Consider the following 20,719-nt stretch of genomic DNA (forward strand, 5'->3'; position numbering starts at 1 on the left):
GCCTTAGGTATGTACTTGCTCCTATAACATCCTCAATCCCTGACTAGTGTATTTTATGATTTATTAATGTAAAAGTCTACACAAATGGACAAATCATATTTTTCATAAGCTATAAAATCTCACTATTGAAACATGACAGCTAAATGACATGGGGTCAAGAAAATCTGAGTCCAAATCCCACTTTAGACATTTACAAGTTGTGGGATCCTAGATAACTTATTTAAGTTCTGTCTGCCTCTATGTGTCCATCTGTAAACTGGAGATAACAGCACCCACCTCCCAGTATTGTTGTAAAGACAAAATGAGATAATAGTTAGTTGTAAAGCTCTTTGCAAACTTTAAAGTATTATATAAATAGGACAGTTAAATGGCACAGCAGACAGAGTACTGGCTCTGGAGTCAGAAGGATTTGAGGTCAAATCCAGCCTCAGAACTTAACACTAGCTCTGTGACCTTGAATAAGTCATTTAACCCAATTGTCTCATAAAAAATAGAATCATATAGCTGCTAGTTGCTATTATTATTAAGACTGTATCATTAATGTTCTTAAAACACAAGTTCATATAATACTCCTACTAAAAAACCTTCAATATATCTCCATCATCTCAGAATGAAATACAATTGCATTTTTTAGGTCTCTCAAACCAAAGCTTATTTTTCCATTATTTTTCTTCAAATAATCTTTGCCTCTGATTGGAACACCTGATTTCTAAGTTCTGTATTCCAAGTTCTGTATTCCATCTCTCCTCTTTTTGCCTTTGCACAATAAGTCCTATACTTGGAATTTCTCATCTCCACCTAGAATCCATCATTTCTTTCTAGGCTCAGGTCACACAGCACTAAAAAGTTTTCTAGAAGAAACCTTCCCTGATCACTTCAGCAGATAATCAATTTCTTTTTCTTTATATAATCATTTATATTCTACATTTTTATATGTTTTATATGTTTACATTTTATATTCTACCAGTATAAGAGGCATATTAAATAAAGGATCAGCCTTAAGATTAGGAAGGCCTGGATTCAAGACTTGCCTTTATAAGAGCTATGTAACCATGGTAAATAACAACCTCTTAATGCCTCAAGTAAATCCCTAATGCTACAATATATAGAAGGTGCAAACTTTTATTAGTGAAGGGAGTTTATAAACTCCCTTTGTAGTTTCACCTACAAAAAGATGAAAGAGGGAAAAAAAGAAAGGATGGAAAGGAAATAGGAAGGGGGAAGGGGAGTGAGGGAAGGAAGGGAACTCAGAATATATTGGAATAATCAGAATAATATCAGAATATCTCCTTGAAGGCAGAAACTGGTTTTGTTTTGTCCTTGTATTCCCATTGCCTACTATTAGTGACTTTTATACAGTAGGAGCTTAATAAATACTTGTTGGACTATAATTTTTAAATTACACACATTAAATTATAATTTAAGAAGTACAAAGAATAACTACTTCCTAGGCTTAAAAATCGGTAACTCAAATTTCTGTTTAAGATTTCAAAACCTTGTTTCATGTCTAGGACTGCATGCTTTACAAAAATAATCCATTTTAAGAAACAACAAAAACAAAAATAGCATACCTTGATTATCATTAAATACACTTAGGGCTGGAGATATTTCAGTTGTATTCCATAAACGAAGAGTGCCATCTGCTGAACAGGACAATAAACGTTGATGTGCTCCACTATAAGCCAAACCCCAAACTGCATCTGTGTGGCCCATAAGCGCACCTCTTAAAACAGAAGGGTCTAAAAAGAAACAAAATACAAGATAAACATGCAAATTTAAGAAGAAAGACAAGTTCAACAAGTCATAATAATTACCTAAATTCTAAAGAAAAGAAAACAAATGTAAACAGAATAATCAAAAACACAATTTCTAAATTCTATCACTCTTATGACAAATCCTTGGAAACAAGATTAACAAGTCTCAGAAGTATAGAAAAGAAGATCTTCAAAATTCTGCTTTTATGCTTTGTGTTTGATAAGTTTATCCGTATAGGTAAAATTTTAATTCAAATGTATCCCATCTAATCCTTATCATTCCTATAAGTGAGATAATTTGATATTTTACTTCTGCTTTTAAAGTCTACAAATAATACCAACTTGGTAATATTTGTTTAAGTACTAAGTTTGTTCTGTGTTTCTTGAATTACTTGAGACTCAAGTTAGTTTCAGTATAATTCTAAAATAATTTTCTACTTATTGTAAATATGATAGATGCATTTTTAAAAGCACACTTTTCCCTAATTTAGGGGTGGAAACATAGAGCTGGCTTCTAAGTAACCATTGTTACATGAATCTATAGTTAACAGCTAGTGACAGAAAGAATTAAGATTTCATGGTCTTATATACAAACTAAAAGGAACTTTTAAAAAGTCTACTGGGCTTTTAAGTATTTTTTGTGACATGAACTTTTAAAAATAAGATTTAAATGACCACCTAGACACAGGAGCCATACTATTCCTATTCATTCCTTCTTTGCTTTCACAGTACACTATTCAATAATGGAATCAGAAAACTAAGAAAACATAAAAAAAAACTCTGAAAGTAATCCACAGGAGCTTTAGGGAATGTGGGAATGACAACACTAATTGGCTGGTGAAATATACAAGAAAGAACTATGAAGTGTGAATATAGGTTAACTGGTATATTCTCAAATAGTACTTGATATAAATGACTGTTAGTTTAACATTTGTAATCAATAAAACTAGAAGAAGAATCTGTGTTCTCAAGATAATATTCCTCCTTAAAACATTTAGATGCCCTAAGCTCCTAAATTCAGAACAAATTAAAGATAAACTTGTTCACATTCACACAGGTCCACTATGCATTTTAAAGGGTAATTACAGAAGTTCATATTTTCAAATTATATATATTTTGAGTTAATTTAGGGTAGGTCAGAAAAGAGGCATTCAAAGAACATACCATAAGAGTCATAGGGATCGATGTTTGGGTTTGTTGTATTCCAGCCTTGAATAAGGCCATCTGTCCCTCCACTATAACACTGTTCACCATTGCTGCTCATTACTACACAGAGAACTGGACCTCTGGGAGAGTGGAAGAAAATAAATTTATATTCTACTCATGAACAAATCACATCGATAATAATCCTTTTCAAGGGAAAATGTTTCATGATTCATGTGATAGTCTATTTCTATTTTTAATATGAAATAAAGAATATGTCAAAATTTCCCCTAACTGAATAAATCAATAGTATGAACAAATTCTTTAAGATAAAACGGAAGAAATCTTAAGTGTAACCTTTGAATCAAAAGAAAATCAGTTCCAAATTTTACCCAGATTATTTTGAGGATAAGATGATTTGGGAAAATTTATGCTTTAATCCTTCTTTTTGTTTCAGTATTCAAATATTGAAATTCCACATTTAAATAAATGCAATATAATAAAAATACTGTGTACTAATGTAATGCAAATAAAATATTACTATAATAAATGCCTATACTTTGCAATAGTAAACCTGTTTAAAATATATGTTTTCAGCTTAATTATTTTGTTTACATTTGTAACTAAGTATAAATGAAATTATATATATTCTATATATTTTAATTTACAATTATATAGCATCCAAAAGCACATACTTACTTATGAGCTCTGAATGTATAAATAGGCTCCACATCAAGAGAAGTACTCCTAGATTTTTTTAAAGAAAAAAAAAATTATTTCTTGTGTTACTATATTCCACAACTGTTATTACAAAAACACCTTATGAAACGTTTTAAGTATCAAAAAATGCTAGGGAGAAACTCTTATAAAGGGAATTTTAAGAGATTCATTCACAGTGTGGCACAATATGGAGTGCTAGAAGTGCAGTCAGGATAAACTGGGTTCAAATCACAGCTCAGACAAATAAACTCTCTGAGCTTATTTCCTTAAAAGTAATAATAGGATTATTAAATCTTAGTTTCCACCAAATAGAATTCTTATGAGACTTGAACCAGATAAGGATAGAAGTAGTTTATGCTACACTGGGGCCAAAGTCAGAAAGACTAACTGTATAACTTTGGGCAAGTCACTTAACTTCATTTGCCTCAGCTTCCTCAACTATAAAATGGGGGTAAACAATAGCACACACTTTCCTGAATTATGGGAAGGATCAAGTGAAATAAGATTTGTAATAGTACTTAACACAGTACCTGACACATTGTAGTAATTATATAATTTGCCATCTTAAAAGCAAGTTATAGGATGAGAGGACTAGAACTGGAAAGGACAGAAGCTAGTCAAACCTCCTCATTTTATAAATGGAGAAACGGAGGCCAAGGAAGGTTAATCGACTTGCCAAAATCAGACAAGTAGTAAGGATCAGAATGGAGATTAGAACCTAAATATTCTGACAGCAAAAATACTCCTTCTATAGCACATTCTTCCCCAGAGCTAAGAGCTTTCTACCTCTAACATCTACTGACTGTGTAGACATATGCACAATCTCAGTGTTATAAAGTAATGAAGACAAGAGGTTAATCTATAACCTGCTGATATCAACTGGTGAAAGGAGATCTCCTTCTAGAGTTTTGTATACTGAGGGAATAAAAGATCTACACATATAAACATAAATAAATGGGTAAATAAAACTCCATTTTTATAATTTTTTCAGATTTCTTTTCCCTTCTTTTATTTGAATTTAAATACAATAGGAAAAGAAAAAAAAAATTCCACATGCACCACAGAGCATAAGAGAGGATTCAAAACATAAAGTAATAAATTTGCATTTCAAGGAAGGCTATGTAATAAATATTACATGTTATAGTCAGAGTTGTCCATCTTTTCTTTGCTTTTGTAGGTTTTTTTTTTTGGGGGGGGGTAATCTGCTGTGCCCTTTTTAGTTTATTCTTTCTTATTACAAAACATATATGAATAGCTTCAAACAAAGATATTAATGGATTAACCTATTAATCTCTGAATAATAATCCATTTAAATAAAATTTCTTTATCTTTAAAAAAATACAATCAACCCAGAATACAGAAGTTTTACAGTATCAAATATGAGTAAAGACTGATATTACATTTAACTTCCATTCAAACACTATCAAATCCCTATTTAATTTAGATTTAATCCCTATTTAATATAGATGAAAAAAGTTGCATACATATCAGTATATATACATACATACATACATACATACATATACATATCTTAGAATTCCAAGTTCTTTTCAAAGTACTTCATCTCCTTCCACTTACTTCCCAATTTAACTAATACTAATTTTACATAGTTTGTATATATTCAAGTACACGTTGCTTCCCTAATAAAAAGTAAACCCCTTGAAAGCTGGGACTTTTTCATTTGTTTTTCAAAATTTCTGACATGTTTATTGACTAAATGATACTACTGAATTAAACAGTAATCTTAAAACAGATCCACTTCACTTTAAAAAAGAACAATCGTCATCAAACTTAGATAGGGTTGATCAGATTACAAAGTCCAGTTGACAGTCAATATATATGGTAATATAATATAAATAGATGATAACGACTGACATTTAAATAACATCTCAAGGTATCCAAGGTACTTTATATTGTATGCAAGTTTTTTATTTCTTTAGCTGTTAGTATTTTCCTCCTAAAATTATCTTGTAATTATTTTGTACATGTAACATACATATATCCACATAGGTCTCCTTAGGGCAGGCTATAAACTTTTTGCAGTGAGGGATTATTTCCTTTTGTCTTTGTATCAGTATTACCTAGCACTAAGATTGACATATAAGTAGGTATATAAGAAAGACTTCTTGAATGAATGATTATTCCAGCTGCTACTGTTTCCTTCTCCCCACAAATCACCCAAAATCTATTTGTTATACACCTATATTTGTTCATTTTATGATACATTTAAAAATCGGCATTAGTAACTCTACTTTGCTTTTATCCACCATTTTGTGGAGTTAAGCTTCAATTCCACTTAAGTCATCTGATTTAGGAGTATTCCCTGTCATTCCTGTTACCTAACTTAAAGAATGTCACAAGAATATCCCTTTCTCTCTGACCTCAATGTCTCTTAAATACTCTTCCTCACTAAGAAAACTGATAGCTCAAGCCCTATAATTCTGTGTTTCCTATTTTTCATTCCTTCCAAATTATATATTAACTGACAAATTATATTTTTGGGTCCTCAGCAATTCAGAATTTTGGACCTAGTTTGTTTTTCAGCCTAATGTTACCTGGATGTAATTACTCAATTTTTTTATTCCACCACAACCTTTTGGAGATCAGGAAGGGACTGAGACTTGTGAGACTCCATGTGACCCAGGAATACTTAACTGAAGTAATACTCTTAAGCAGTTTTACTTTGCACTTAAGCTCTTATATTTTGTCCTTAAGTACTGTAAAATTTCTACCCATGGACTACCCATCAGTAGATCTCCATGTGTTACTGAATCAACATTCACACAGCTAAGTACCTGATAAAGGAGACATGGTAACCAGCTTTAGTAAGCCAATAGATATCTTCTTCAGGAAGTCTAGCCTAGAAACAGGGGAAACTTCTCTTTCAGAAGGAGATGACTAAGAACAAAGCTCTCATTTTACATAAAGATTGGTCTAAAATATATAAAAATCTTAATGGGTTCCAAATTTGGTCTGAAGAAGGGACTTTCAATTACTGCATATTAAAGGTTTCGAGATTGCTCTTAGAAAATTTTATATACTGATTCTGTGATTAAACTTTCTTTATTATGTCTCTCTTACGGTTTCCATATTTTTTATGTGGGACAATGTAAAATGAAATCTTTCTGATCAACTTTTCTGAAGTTTAGAAAAAAAGAGTTTCCTCTTTGTCTTCCTAATAGAGAGACAAAAAGAGACAAAGAATGGAATCTTTGTGCTCAGTCTGCAGGAATTTATGGCATTATAAAACTAATGAGAGAATAAATTGATTAAATGGACACTGAGGACACTGATTTAGGTTTCAGAATACTCTCCTGCCCTTCTTCAAGATCCCATTCTTAGCAAAGGCACTAGAATGGTTTGCCATTTTCTTTTCTAACTCATTTCACTGATGAGGAAACCAAGGTAAACAGGGGTAAGAGATTTCCCAAGGATTACAGAGGTAATGGCTGAGGCCATATTTGAACTCAGGAAGAGGAATCTTCTTAATTCTATTTCCAGCACTCTATATACTGTTATGTATCCTCCTTAGCTGTTTCATCAACTATAAAGTAAAAATAATAACAGCATCAATCATTCAGGGTTGCTGTGAGATTTAAATGAGATAATTGTTTTAAGTGCTTGACAGAATGTCTATGATATAAGTACTATATAAATGCTTCTTAGTTTTTTCCTCCCCCTCCCCCCCCAATGTCTAACTCATAATGGTTTTTGTTTGTTTTTTTATTATAGCTTTTTATTTACAAAACATATGCATGGGTAATTTTTCAACACTGACCCTTGCAAAACTTTCTGTTCCAAATTCTCCCCTCCCCCCCCATGGCAAGTATTCCAATAGATATTAAAATATATGTTAAATCCAATATATGTATCTATATCCATACAGTTATCTTGCTGCACAAGAAAAATCGGATCTAAAAAGAAAAAAAATACTGAGAAGGAAAACAAAAATGCAAGCAAACAACATCATTAAGAGTGAAAATGCTATGTTGTAGTCCACACTTAGTTCCTACAGTTCTCTCCCTGGGTGTAGATGGCTCTCTTCATTACTGAACAATTGAAACTGATCTGAATCAATTCTCACTATGGATGTTTAATAAATACTGGATGACTGAATGATTGATTAATCAAGAATATTGGTCCTTTTAAACAATTATACAATATTCAAAATGAAATCAGAATTAGTTAAGTAATCAATAAGCTAAAAATTAGCTAAGTCTCTTAAGTCCTCTGAGTTTCCTTTGGAAATATCAAGTGTCCAAAAGAAATCTCCAACTAATTTGGCCCTAACCCTTTCAATATATCTATACGAATCACTTTAAGTTACTTGTTTAGTAGTCTCTCCTACCTATACACATTACGCACTAATAATTGCATTTAAATGTTATTACTATATTATTATTGTATTATTATATTATTATTTACATATTTCCTCATTTTGGTTTAAGTATTTTAATCAGTGATATTTCCTTACCTGGTCTAATCCTCATTATAACTCAAAAACAAACTGGAGAAATAATCAAAGACACTATTCCTGGCTCTTCATGAAAAAAAAAAAATTCTCTCTGTCAAAATAAACTGGATTAGATGAAGTTAAAAAACCACAGCATTTTATGCATCCAACTCAAGATACTATCCTTGCCTACAAAACAAATCTGGCAGCAGATTTCAGTGAAATTTTCCTTAACCTCTTTATCTTATCATTTTAGTATCTTCAAGGAAGAAAATGATCTATTTTAATTCAGTTTGTCTCTAACTGTCTATATACAACAGATCTTAAGTATACTCTTGCTGAAAGAAAAAATTATTTGAAGTGCTTAGAAACAAAATTTTTCAATAAATGTTAACCTGTATTCCTAAGATTCTGAATGTATTCAAGTCAAAACTTTCTAAAAAGTGGGCACAATATTAAGAAAAATAATGAGTTTACCAGATGTTCAACAAACTGATAAAGTGATTTTTTTTTCTGTGGGAAGAATGAACTCTTTTAATATACTCTTACAGGTTTCTATGGCCCTCATTCAAGAAAATCGTGAGGAGTTTCACTCTATACTAATTCTCTCTTAGAAAGTGACAGAGAATGGGAAGAAGGCAAATAACATTTTGAACTGAAGATTTTATTTCACTTGATGTTGCAAACATGAGCTTTTATTTTCATTTCTGGGCATGCAAATATAAACTCATGAATTAATCTCTAAGAATTTTCTTTTGAGTGCTGAGTATCTGATATCAGCCATGCTGTACCTAAAAGTTCCAAGTCTTGGCTGACAACAAATGGTAAGCAACCCCAGTAAGACTTTCAAGAATGAAAATGATACTTTTTCTTTTGTCAAAATCATTACTTGAAGAGACTGGCACAATTATGCACAGCATAATTCTATGGTAAATATCATAATCACAGAAATGCTAATAGTGATTACATTTTAAGTAGAAAGTATAAAAACACAATAAAGACAGATGAGAAAGGGCTAGCTAGTACCAAATGCAGGATGAATGAATAACCAAAAAGAAAATGGAATATGATTCAGATAATTAAGCCTTCAAACCTGATAATCATAATTTCCTTCCCAGCTACCATTTACTTTTTCATTGTGCTATTTATTACAATGCCACTATCAAAAGAACACAAACCCACAAAAAGGTAAAAGTAAGGATTATGTTAAAAGGAACATGTGATTTAAATGTTCAAATAAAAATGAAATAGAATGTTCTCACTTTTTTGCTGGGGCTGTTTTTTGCAAATTCCACATTTTCAATGTATGGTCTTCAGATGCTGTTATCAAAACTGGCTCAACTGGATGGAAAGCAAGTGCTCGAATTCCATCAAAGTGACTTCTTAATGTAAACTTTGGATTCCAGGTTTTCCTCAAAGCATCTTTGTTGTTTGCTATCTGTCAAACAAAAAAAGAAAATATATAATAAAGTTGAGAGTATCAAAGAAATATTTTGTTTTGTTTCATCACAAAACACACTGAACAATTTTCTTTTAAAATTTTTATTTCATTAAATATTTCCCAATTTTTTGAAATAATTTTTAAAAAATTTTGAGCTGCCAATTCTCTTCCTCCCACACTTCCCTCCTCCTCTAGATAGACTTTGATTTCCATTACACACATAAGGTCATGCCATTATTAACCATGTTGCAAAACAAAATAAAACAATAAAAATAAAGTTTTAAAAATTAAAAAAAAAACTGCACTCGAAGTTTATCTGTTCTATCTCTGGAGATGGATAACATTTTTCACAATGGGATCTTTGGAACGGTCTTGAATCACTGAGCTACTGAGAATAGCTAAGTCTTTCACAGTTCATCATCCTTAAAATACTGCTATCACTGTACACAAAGTTCTCCTGATTCTGCTCACTTCACTTTCCATGAGTTTATATGTCTTCCAGGTTTTTCTGAAATCATTCTACTCATGATTTCTTATAGCATAATAGTATTCCATCACAATTCATATACTTTATTCACAACTTATTCAATCATTCCCCAATTTCAAATTCTCTCTCAATTTCCAATTCTTTGCCACTACAAAAAAAAGTTGTTATAAAATTTTTATATAAATAGATTCATTTCCCTTTTAAAAAAAAATCTCTTTGGGATACAGACCTAGTAGTGATATTGCTTGGTCAAAGAGAATACACAATTTTATATCCCTTTGGGCACAGTTCTAAATTATTATCTGGAATGGCTGGACTAGTTAAAAAAAATCTACCAACAGTGCAATATTGCTCCATTTTTTTCATATACTCTCTAGCATATATCAATTTCTTTTTCTATCCTACGAGCCAGGGGCAGCTAAGTAACACAGGGGACAGAGTACCAAAACTGGAGTCAGGAAACTCATCTTCCCGAGGTCAAATCTAGCCTCAGACACTTAGCAGCTGTATATTTTTGGGCAAGTCTCTTAACCCTATTTGCCTCAATTTCCTCATCTGTAAAATGAATTTTGCTAAGAAAAACCCCAAAGAAGTTGTGACACAACTGAAACAACTGAACAATGTTAGCCAATATGACAGACATGAGATAGTTATTTTAATTTGAATTTCTTTAACCAATAGTGATGCAAAGTAATTTTTCATGTTTGATAGTTTTGATTTCTTGTCCTAAAAACTACTGGTCAATATCCCTTGATCATTTATTAACTGGGGAATAGTGCTTATTTTTGTATATTTGGTTTACTTCCCCATGTATTTGAGAAATAAAGCCTTTATCAGATTGGTGCAAAATTTCTCCTTGGTTTCCTGCTTAACTTCTAATTTGGGCTATATTCGTTTTTTTTTTTTTTGAATAAAAGCATTTTTATTTCATATAATCAAATTAATTGTTTTTCACTTCTTCTCATTTGATCTTACCTTAGATATACAAATCTAATAAGTACATTTTCCCATGCCCCAGTTTACTTATGATATCTCCCTTTACAAGGAAATCATTTATCCATTTTGACTTTATCTTGGGATTATATGAAATAAAATACAAAGGGAAGTAAATCAATTTGGTAACAATATTCCTGGGAGTTTTTATTTGGGGATATCTTTCACATTGCAATTTGTAGATTCTTTTGATTTTTAAAAATATCCTTTGGTTCTAGGATATTGAGGCAGCTTTCCTTAATAATTTATTGAAATATGACATATAGGTTCTTTCTTTGGTGATGGCTTTCAAGTAATCCAAATAATTCTTAAATTCTGTCTCCTTGTTCTATTTTTTGGGTCATTTGTCTTTCCAAAAGAGGTATTTCACATTTTCTTCTACTTTTTTTTTTTCATTCTCAAGTTTATTTGATTGTTCCTTGATGTTTGATGGAGTCATTAGGTTCTACTTGTCCATTCTTATTTTTAAGGAATTATTTTCTTCAGTAAACTTTTGCAATTCTTTTTTCCATTTGGTCAATTCTGTTTTTTAAGGAGTTATTTTTATCAGTGAATTTCTGTACCACTTTTTCTATTTGGCCAGTTTTGTTTTTTAAGGTATTAGTTTCTTCAGTATTTTTGGTGCCTCCTTTTCATAAATTTTTCATTTGCTTTCATTTCTTGTATCTGTTTTTTTTTTCCCTCTACCACTCTTATTTGATTTTTTAAATTATTTTTTAGGGTTTCCAGAAATTCATATTTCTGCCTGAGATATTTTTAAGGTCTTTGAGAGGAGGGACTTTTCTTAAATCCAAGTGTTAAGTATATTTCCTGTAATCTGGCAGATAATAAATTCTTGCCAGTTGATTGATTTAAAATATAAACACAGCATCAAATTTTTTTTTTTTAAGTTTTTTTATTTTCAAAACATATGCATGGATAATTTTTCAATATTGACCCTTACAAAACCTTATGTTCCAATTTTTCCCCTTTTCCCCCACTCCCTCCTCTAGATGGCAAGTAATCCAATATATGTTAAACATGTTAAAAATTTATGTTAAATCCAATATATGTATATATATTTATACAATTATTTTACTGCACAAAAAAATCATATCAAAAAAGAAAAAGTGAGAAAGAAAACAACATAGCATCAAATTTTTTATGACAAATTATAACTAAAGAAATTAAAATGAAAAAACAGTAGAATTTAGCTGAAATTTTTAGTTGACCAGGTTAAGTACTTGGTACTTACTTGGTAAGTAAGTAAAAAATCATAAAGATTTTTAAAACTTTCCTATTTACCAAAAATGATAAGAATTTCTTCATATATTTATCTTTTGATTTTTTCTATCTTTTCTATCCTGTCTTATATAATAAAAGGAATTAAACATTTAAACTTTTTATCCATACATAACCCTTGTTCATAACTAGAAAAATGAAAAAATTAGAAACATTAGAAAAAAGAACCCAACATTAACTTAAATATGTCATGATTTTTGAAACCTATTCCTATCAATAATATTTAGGAGAATATCTAAATCACTAAGATGGGAGAGATTCATTTAAGTATTTTATTAAAGGTATTAATATTAGTCAATGAAAAAAAGTGAAGTTACTTGGTATAGGAATTAATGTGCTGAGACCAGTTTTGTCTCATGGCATAAAAACAGAAAAGACACCTTGGACAAATAACAGAAACAACAAGAAAAGAGTAATTAAAATCCCTACTTTCACAAATTCTTCCTTCCTTCCTTTTTTTTGGGGGGGGGAGGGGAGGGCGGACTTTCTGGATGATTTTTTTTTTCTTTTTAATAGATTTTATTTTTCCAATTATGTGCAAAAATAGCTTTCAACATTCATTTTTGTAAGATTTTGAGTTCCAAATTTTCTTTTCTCTCTCTCTTACTTTCCCTCTCCCCAAGACAGCAAGTAATCTAATACAGGTTATACATGTACAATGATTTTAAATGTTTTCATACACAAAATATTTTCATAAACTGAAAAAGCACCCTACCAAAATATTTTAATGAGACAAATATATTCTCAATAATTAAATTAGAAAAAGAATACAACACTGAAAGAAAACTAGAGATCAACAGTATTAGTGAATACTGACTCAAAAATTTTATACAAAACCCTGACAGACATTTTTTCCTCACAATTTAGTCATTATAAAGTGATTATGTTTATCTTTCACTTTAGATGACACAAAAGTCACAAGAGAAATAATCTTAGGACATTTGAAAGCATATGCAGATATGATAGCCAATAACAACATTGAGAAACCTTTTTCAAAAACAATACAAAGTATATTTTATAGTTGTACCTCTTGTAATTGCAAAAAGAGAAAGGGAAAGGATGAAATAAGCATTTATATATGCTACTATCTTCTGGCACTGTGTTAAGTCATTTGATTTTCATAATAACCCTATGAAGTGTATGTTGTTGTTATCCCCATTTTACAACTGAAGAAACCTAGCAGAAGTTAAGTGACTCACTTGGCAACATACATCTATTATGTGTCAAATTTGATTTCAAATCCTTCCTGATTCTAGGCCCAGTGCTCTAATTGTTGTATTACCAGTTGCCTACACTGTGCCACCAAAAAAACACAAAACAACAACAACAACAACAACAAAAACCCTCTGGAAGTAAATAAAGTGGATGTCCATCACTTAACTAATGGTTAAACAAGTTGTGATACATGAATGTAATGGAATCTACTTCACTAAAAGAAATGATCAACATAATGAATACAAATTGGCATGGGAAAACATGTGTACTGATGCAAAGTGAAATCATTTGAACTAGAAAAATACTATATAAGGCTCCAACAATGTAAATGGAGAGAACAACAACAATAAAACTAAAAAAAATGAATGCTAAAAAAAATCATAATAACCAAACTAGTACTAAAGCAAAGATAAAAGAATTCATCTTCCCCTTTTCATTGTAGAGATAAAAGACTATGGAAATGAAATACTCATATAAAGCTACACTCTTTCTAGCATTATGCTGATTAATTTTGCTCAACTTTCCCCTTCTTTTTTTATTCTTTCTTACAAAAGATATCTTTCTGGAAGAAAAAGAGACAAAGGAAGATATTTTGAGAAACATGAATGACTAAAAAAAATTATGAGAAAATGGAAATGGTACTAATTAAAACAAAGATGGGATGAGCAATTGTTTTTGTTCAGTAATTTTCAATCATGTCTGACTCTGTGACCCTCTTTTAAATTTTCTTAGCAAAAATACTGGAGGGATTTGGGATTTCCATTTCCAATTCATTTTACAGAAGGGGAAACTGAAACAAACAGGATTAAATGTCCAGGTCTCACAGCTAGGAAATGTCTAAAGCCAGATTTGAACTAAAGATGAGTTTTCCTAACTTCAGGACCAGCACTCTACCTACTGCTCCACTAGCTACCCAAGAGCATATTTACCAAATCAAATACATAGAGAAGGTTCACTTAAAAGCAACAAAATATAGAAGCACTGAAAGTTTAATTTATAAAATATCTATAGAAGGGGAAAATACTAAAGAATTAGTATTTTCCCCAAAAAACTGTTTAGGACAATATCAATAGCTACTAATCTATACCTTTTCTTTATATAGAGAATTTTCTTTTCTTTTTTTTTATTATAGCTTTTTATTGACAAGATATATGCATGGGTAATTTTTTAGCACTGACCCTTGCAAAACCTTCTGTTCCAACTTTTCCCTTCCTTCCCCTCACGCCCTCCTCTAGATGGCAGGTCGACTAATACATGTTAAACATGTTAAAGTATATGTAAAATACAATATATGTATACATATCCATACAGTTATTTTGCTGCACAAGAAAAATCAGACTTAGAAATAAGATAAAAATAAGCTGAGAAGGAAATCAAAAATGCAAGTAGACAAAAATAGAGGGATTGGAAATGCTATGTAGTGGTTCACACTCATTTCTCAAAGTTCTTTCGCTGGGTGTAGCTGGTTCTATTCATTATTGAACAAATGGAACCGATTTGGTTCATCTCATTGTTGAAGAGAGCCACGTCCATCAGAATAGATCATCATATAGTATTGTTGTTGAAGTATATAATGATCTCATAGTTCTGCTCATTTTACTCAGCATCAGTTCATGTAAGTCTCTCCAGGCCTCCCTGAACTCATCCTGCTGGTCATTTCTTATAGAATAATAATATTCCATAACATTCATATACCACAACTTATTCAGCCATTCTCCAATTGATGGGCATCCATTCAATTACCAGTTTCTAGCCACCACAAAAAGGGCTGCCACAAATATTCTGGCACATACAGGTCCCTTTCCCTTCTATAGAGGATTTTCTTTTTCTTTTTTCTTTTTTTTTAATTGTTAACAGCTTTTTATTTACAAGTTATATGCAAGGGTAATTTTACAGCATTGACAAATGCCAAACCTTTTGCTGCAATTTTTCCCCCTCTTTCCCCCACTCCCTCCCCAGATGGAAGGATGAACAATACATGTTAAATATATTAAAGTATAAATTAAATACAAAATAAGTATACATGTCCAAACCATTATTTTGCTGTACAAAAAGAATCAAACTCTGAAATATTATACAATTAGCCTGTGAAGAAAATAAAAAATGCAGGCAGGCAAAAATATAGGGATTGGGAATTCTGTGTAATGGTTCATAGTCATCTCCCAAATTCTTTCACTGGCTGTAGCTGGTTCAGTTCATTACTGCTCTATTGGAGCTGATTTGGTTCATCTCATTGCTGAAGATGGCCAGGTCCATTAGAACTGATCATCATATAGTATTGTTGTTGAAGTATATACTCAGCATCAGTTCATGTAAGTCTCTCCAGGCCTTTCTGAAATCATCCTGCTGGTCATTTCTTACCGAACAATAATATTCCATAATATTCATATACCACAATTTATTCAGCCATTCTCCAATTGATGGGCATCCATTCAATTTCCAGTTTTTAGTCACCACAAAAAGGGCTGTCACAAACATTATGGCACATACAGGTCCCTTTTCCTTCTATAGAGAATTTTCAAGATCGATCAATACACAAGATAGTCTTAATGAAAATGAAAATAGATTTTCACTAACACTTTTCCATGGAAGACCACATTGTTACAATCACAATTGAAAGGCATAGAGAATACAAGATCATACTGCATTTATTGCTTGTCAGTTACATAAAAGAACTTAATCCAATATAGCAAAAAACAATCTTAAAAGTTCTTCTCTGTCAACGTATCTCTCATGGATATGGTGAGGTAATTCAAGATAACCTAATAATTTTAAGCACAAAAATAACTTTGTTCAATAATCCTCTATCAATCTTAAATGAGTCATACAACACAAGAAGGAATATGTTTGCCCACTGTCATAGAAGATAATGTGCATAAAATCTGAATGGAAAAGAGATTCCCAATATATGATGCAGTTCTTTAGAATCTTCTATTTACAAAACACACTTTGATGCCTGCATGAAACTACAGCACAGAAATGAACCTTCTTGGAAAAGGACCCATATGTGCAAAAATGTTTGTGGCAGCCCTTTTCGTGGTGGCTACAAACTGAAAATTGAATGGATACCAATTGGATAATGGCTGAATAAATTGTGGTATATGAATGTTATGGAATATTATTGTTCTATAAGAAATGACCAGTAGGATGAATACAGAGAGGCTTGGAGAGACTTACACGAACTGAGGCTAAGTGAAATGAGCACAACCAGGAGATCATTATATACTTCAACAACAATACTATATGAGGATCAATTCTGATGGACATGGCTCTCTTCAACAATGAGAGGATCCAAATCAGTTCCAATTGATCTATTAGGAACAGAACCAGCTACACCCAGAGAAAGAACACTGGGAAATGAGTATAGACTACAATATAACATTTCCATTCTTTCTGTTATTGTTTGCTTGCATTTTTGTTTTCTCAGAGTATTTTTACCTTCTTTCTAAATCCGATCTTTCTTGTGCTACAAGAGAATTGTATAAATATGTATACATATATTTTATTTAACATATACTTTAACATATTTAACATGTATAGGACTACCTGCCATCTAGGGGAGGAGGTGATGGGAAGGAGGGGAAAAGGTGAAACAGAAGTTTTTGCAAGGGTCAATGTTGAAAAATTACCCATGCATATGTTTTGTATATAAAAAACTATAATAAAATTTAAAAAAAAGAAAGAAAAAAGAGAAATGGACTTTCTTTAAAAAGTCTCATAAGAGACTGAATTTAGCAATTCACAGAGGGAGGAAGGAGAAGGAATCAAACAGATGCAGAATATTTATTGTCCAAACATGCATGAGCAGTCAGTTCACTAAGTAAGGCTTTTTATTTTGGAAAGATACTTCATGTATAAATGCATAGATTTATTAAGTATCCATATGCCAGGCACTCTGCTTGGATCTGGGAATGCAAAGACAAAAATATCAATAAAACAAAAATTACTTATAAAAGATTATTTATCTACCAGGGACTAGGGATACAAAGGCAAAAATGAAACAATCCCTGTTCTCAAACAGTTCTATCCTGAGGGAAAAAAAAAATACATGTAGAAATATATGCAAAATACACACCCCTTCCTATTTGCAGTATCCCTAGATTAATCTGTATGAATGAAATATATGAAGCCGCCTTAATGGATGAGCAATGTTCCTGAAGAAAAATTGAATTTTATTTAAAAAATATTTGGGTTGATGCAAGGCAAGCTATTCCTTGTTTCAGTGTTATAAATCTAATTCAAATCAGGATCATTTCTAATTTATCATGAGCATTTACTAAAGGCAACTTACTGGGTACTAGAAGAAAAGAGGGAAGTTATCCAGGAAAGAGGATATAAACTGAGATAGATTAAAAAGGGGAATATTCGTGAACAATTTAAAAGTCTGTCACTCTGTTAGCTGTGTACAAGGCATCAAGTCAAAAAATAAATAAATAAAATGATAGAAATGGTTCAAAGGGGCTTCCATTCACCTAGAAGAATATAGTATGTTCACAGATAAATGAATACAAAGTAATTTCAGGAAAGAGAACACTAACTACTGGTAGAATAAGGTACAATCTTGGAAAAAAATAATATTCTAAGATCCTAAGAGATAATGAAGAAAAAGTTCATTCTAGTTATGGCAGTATGGGCACAAAAGAAAGTAGATGAGTTTGGAGAATAGCTAAGAGGAAGCTATTTTGGCTAGTTCACCAAGATAGGAAGGGAATAAAATGGAATATAAACTTGGAAAAATAGGTTAAAACTTATTCCAGATTATAAAGATTATTAAATGGTAAGCTAAGTTTTATTTTTATTTGAGATTACAAGCAATAGGGAACCACAGGAAAATTATCAGAATTGAATGGTGAGACCTATCCCTTAATTAGATTACTAAATACTATATAAAATGGACTGGGAAAAGGAGAGACTAGAAGCAGGGAAACCAGAGAAGCTTTAAGTTAGAATTTAAGAGCTACTGCTGTTATGTTTCAATTGCACTCCCATATCTGTATTTTACTTACTTGCTGACAAGAATTCAAGCCAAACAATCCAAACTATTCCCAATCCCTAATCACAATGAGTTTTGGTACGTTCATGTAAGCATACTTTTCTATCAATTTAATTTTATAATTTTCACACTGACACAAACACAATACAACTACTACTTACATCATAAGTCAATGAATCAGCCTCATTGGCAACTGTAAGGCCTGCCAATTCACCAAGACCAAGCTCATTTTCAAGGGCTTCATCTGCTCCCATGATAAATGACTTCCCTGATGTAGGAGGAAATGTTAATGCTTCCACTGTAATAGGAAAAAAAAAAAAGAGAGAGAGGAATGGGAAATCCAAAAAATTAAATTTCATTTATTTGCTATACAAGAAATCTTCTGTAATGAGATTGACAATTTGCTTGATTATTTTGTTTAAATACTTTATTAACTCAAGTATAGCAGATAGAAAATTCTAAGATTTGATTACTTTTCTTCACATACTACTTCACTAAATTTCCCAACTGTTTAAAAAAATCTATCTCAAAATGATTTCTTCATTTGTTTTTGGAGGGAAGAACTTAAACAAATCACAAGACAACTGAAACTTGCTGCTCATTTATTTAAATATATCTAGTAATATTAAGCACTATCCATTCATTAGCAGTGCTGTTGCTTTTAGACTTCATTTGGAGTAAACATATCACTCTAGAACTTGTACCAATGTTACCTTAATCCTTGACATTTTAAAAAGTATTTTGCTAGAAATTTAATATTAACTATCAAAAGACAACTGGTATGGCAACTATTTAGAATAAAATTAATTTTAACACATTAACTATTAAAATGAGAAATAGAATGGCATAAGAGATAATTAACCAGAGACAAGAAGACTTGAGGTCAAGTCCTACCCTCCTACCCACCTACAATCTGTGATGGTGACCAAGTACTTAAATTGCTCTATGCTCCAGGAATAACAGATTGAGTAGATAAGAAAAAGCCACAGTAAGAAATTTTTCCAGCCCAGGTCAATATATGAGGCCTGTGACCTCTAAGAAGGCATCAAACCAGTAAAGGGAAGAGCTTTCAGCCCCGAGACCCCAATGAGGCCTACAGGTTGTGTATATAGGCTATATACTATACAAAGAGCAGGATGAAAAGTTGCTGATAGCTGTGTCCTCTGCCCCTGGAGTTGGGTCACAGATGCAACATCTCTAAATGAAAATTTCTGAAGTTGAAAGGACCATGTCTAAAGTGATGTACTGAACAAAGAACAAGAACAGAAGCCAGAAGTTACTGTGTGGTCTCCTAACCTCATCTGTAATTATGAATTAAGTCTAAAGACCTAGGTTAGGGCCTGCAGCTGAAGAAGCAGGGCAAAAAGTTCAGAACAAGAATGAGCCTGCAATTCTGTAACTCTGAACTTGCAGAGCATTAGACAGATAATAAATGATAAAGTCAGTAGTAGATAAATGGAAGTTCAACTCTGGCTAAATCTGCACTTATGTCATGGAAAATCTCAAATCAGGGAGAAGGGAAGGTAGAAGTTTCAACCAGAAAGGCAATGATTAGACTTCATTCTACATGACTTTTTTGGAGCAAGTGAAAATTGAAAGGTTCTGAGCTATATCTGAGATCCTGTAAAAACACAGCACTTATTCATGTCAGGATCAAAAAAAAAAAAAAAAAAAAAAAAGTATGGATATTCCTTCCATAAAAACCTAGGCCCTAAGACAAAATTTATTAAACAAAGTACACATGGACTTGCCACATAAAACACAAACACGCTACTAAGGATCAAAGACATAAATCCAGATAATACAATACATATACACATACAGATAATTTAATACATACAAAGCATCAAAGAAACATTCAGGCTAGTCATAAGAAATGGAAGAATTAAAATGATATTATAAATGAAATGAAATCTCTAATCAGAATTGGAAAAGAAATGAGAGAAAAGGAGTTCTGAAAGAAAGAACTGGGAAAAAGTTAACCTGTATAAAAGGAACAACACCTTACCCAAATAAGACACTCCCAGAAAATGAGAATGGACCAAAGAGAAGAGACTACAAGGAATATTAAGATAAAGACAAAAGACTTATTAGAGAAAATACAAGGTACTTCATATAAAAAATAACTGACATCAAAAACAAGAAATAAAAAAGCCTAAAAATCACTGGACTACCTTAAAGTCATAACTAAAAAATAAGCCTAAAGAATCATATTTAAAAAAAAAAAAGAATACAAGCT

General features: G+C 31.5%; 1 protein-coding gene across 2 annotated transcripts in view; it reads right to left on the minus strand.

The window, feature by feature from the left end:
- STRN (striatin) overlaps positions 1–20,719 on the minus strand; it is a 164,028-nt gene that overhangs the window by 16,717 nt on the left and 126,592 nt on the right. For both annotated transcript variants that reach the window (XM_051976149.1, XM_051976150.1), the window contains 5 exons: positions 18,642–18,778; positions 9,333–9,508; positions 3,597–3,644; positions 2,919–3,040; positions 1,572–1,739 (listed from right to left, as the gene is read on the minus strand). In XM_051976149.1, the coding sequence (XP_051832109.1) occupies positions 1,572–1,739; positions 2,919–3,040; positions 3,597–3,644; positions 9,333–9,508; positions 18,642–18,778 (651 nt within the window). The remainder of the gene's footprint in view (positions 1–1,571; positions 1,740–2,918; positions 3,041–3,596; positions 3,645–9,332; positions 9,509–18,641; positions 18,779–20,719) is intronic.

This window comes from Antechinus flavipes, chromosome 2, assembly GCF_016432865.1.
Source record: "Antechinus flavipes isolate AdamAnt ecotype Samford, QLD, Australia chromosome 2, AdamAnt_v2, whole genome shotgun sequence".
In the NCBI taxonomy this organism is placed as follows: Eukaryota; Metazoa; Chordata; class Mammalia; order Dasyuromorphia; family Dasyuridae; genus Antechinus; species Antechinus flavipes.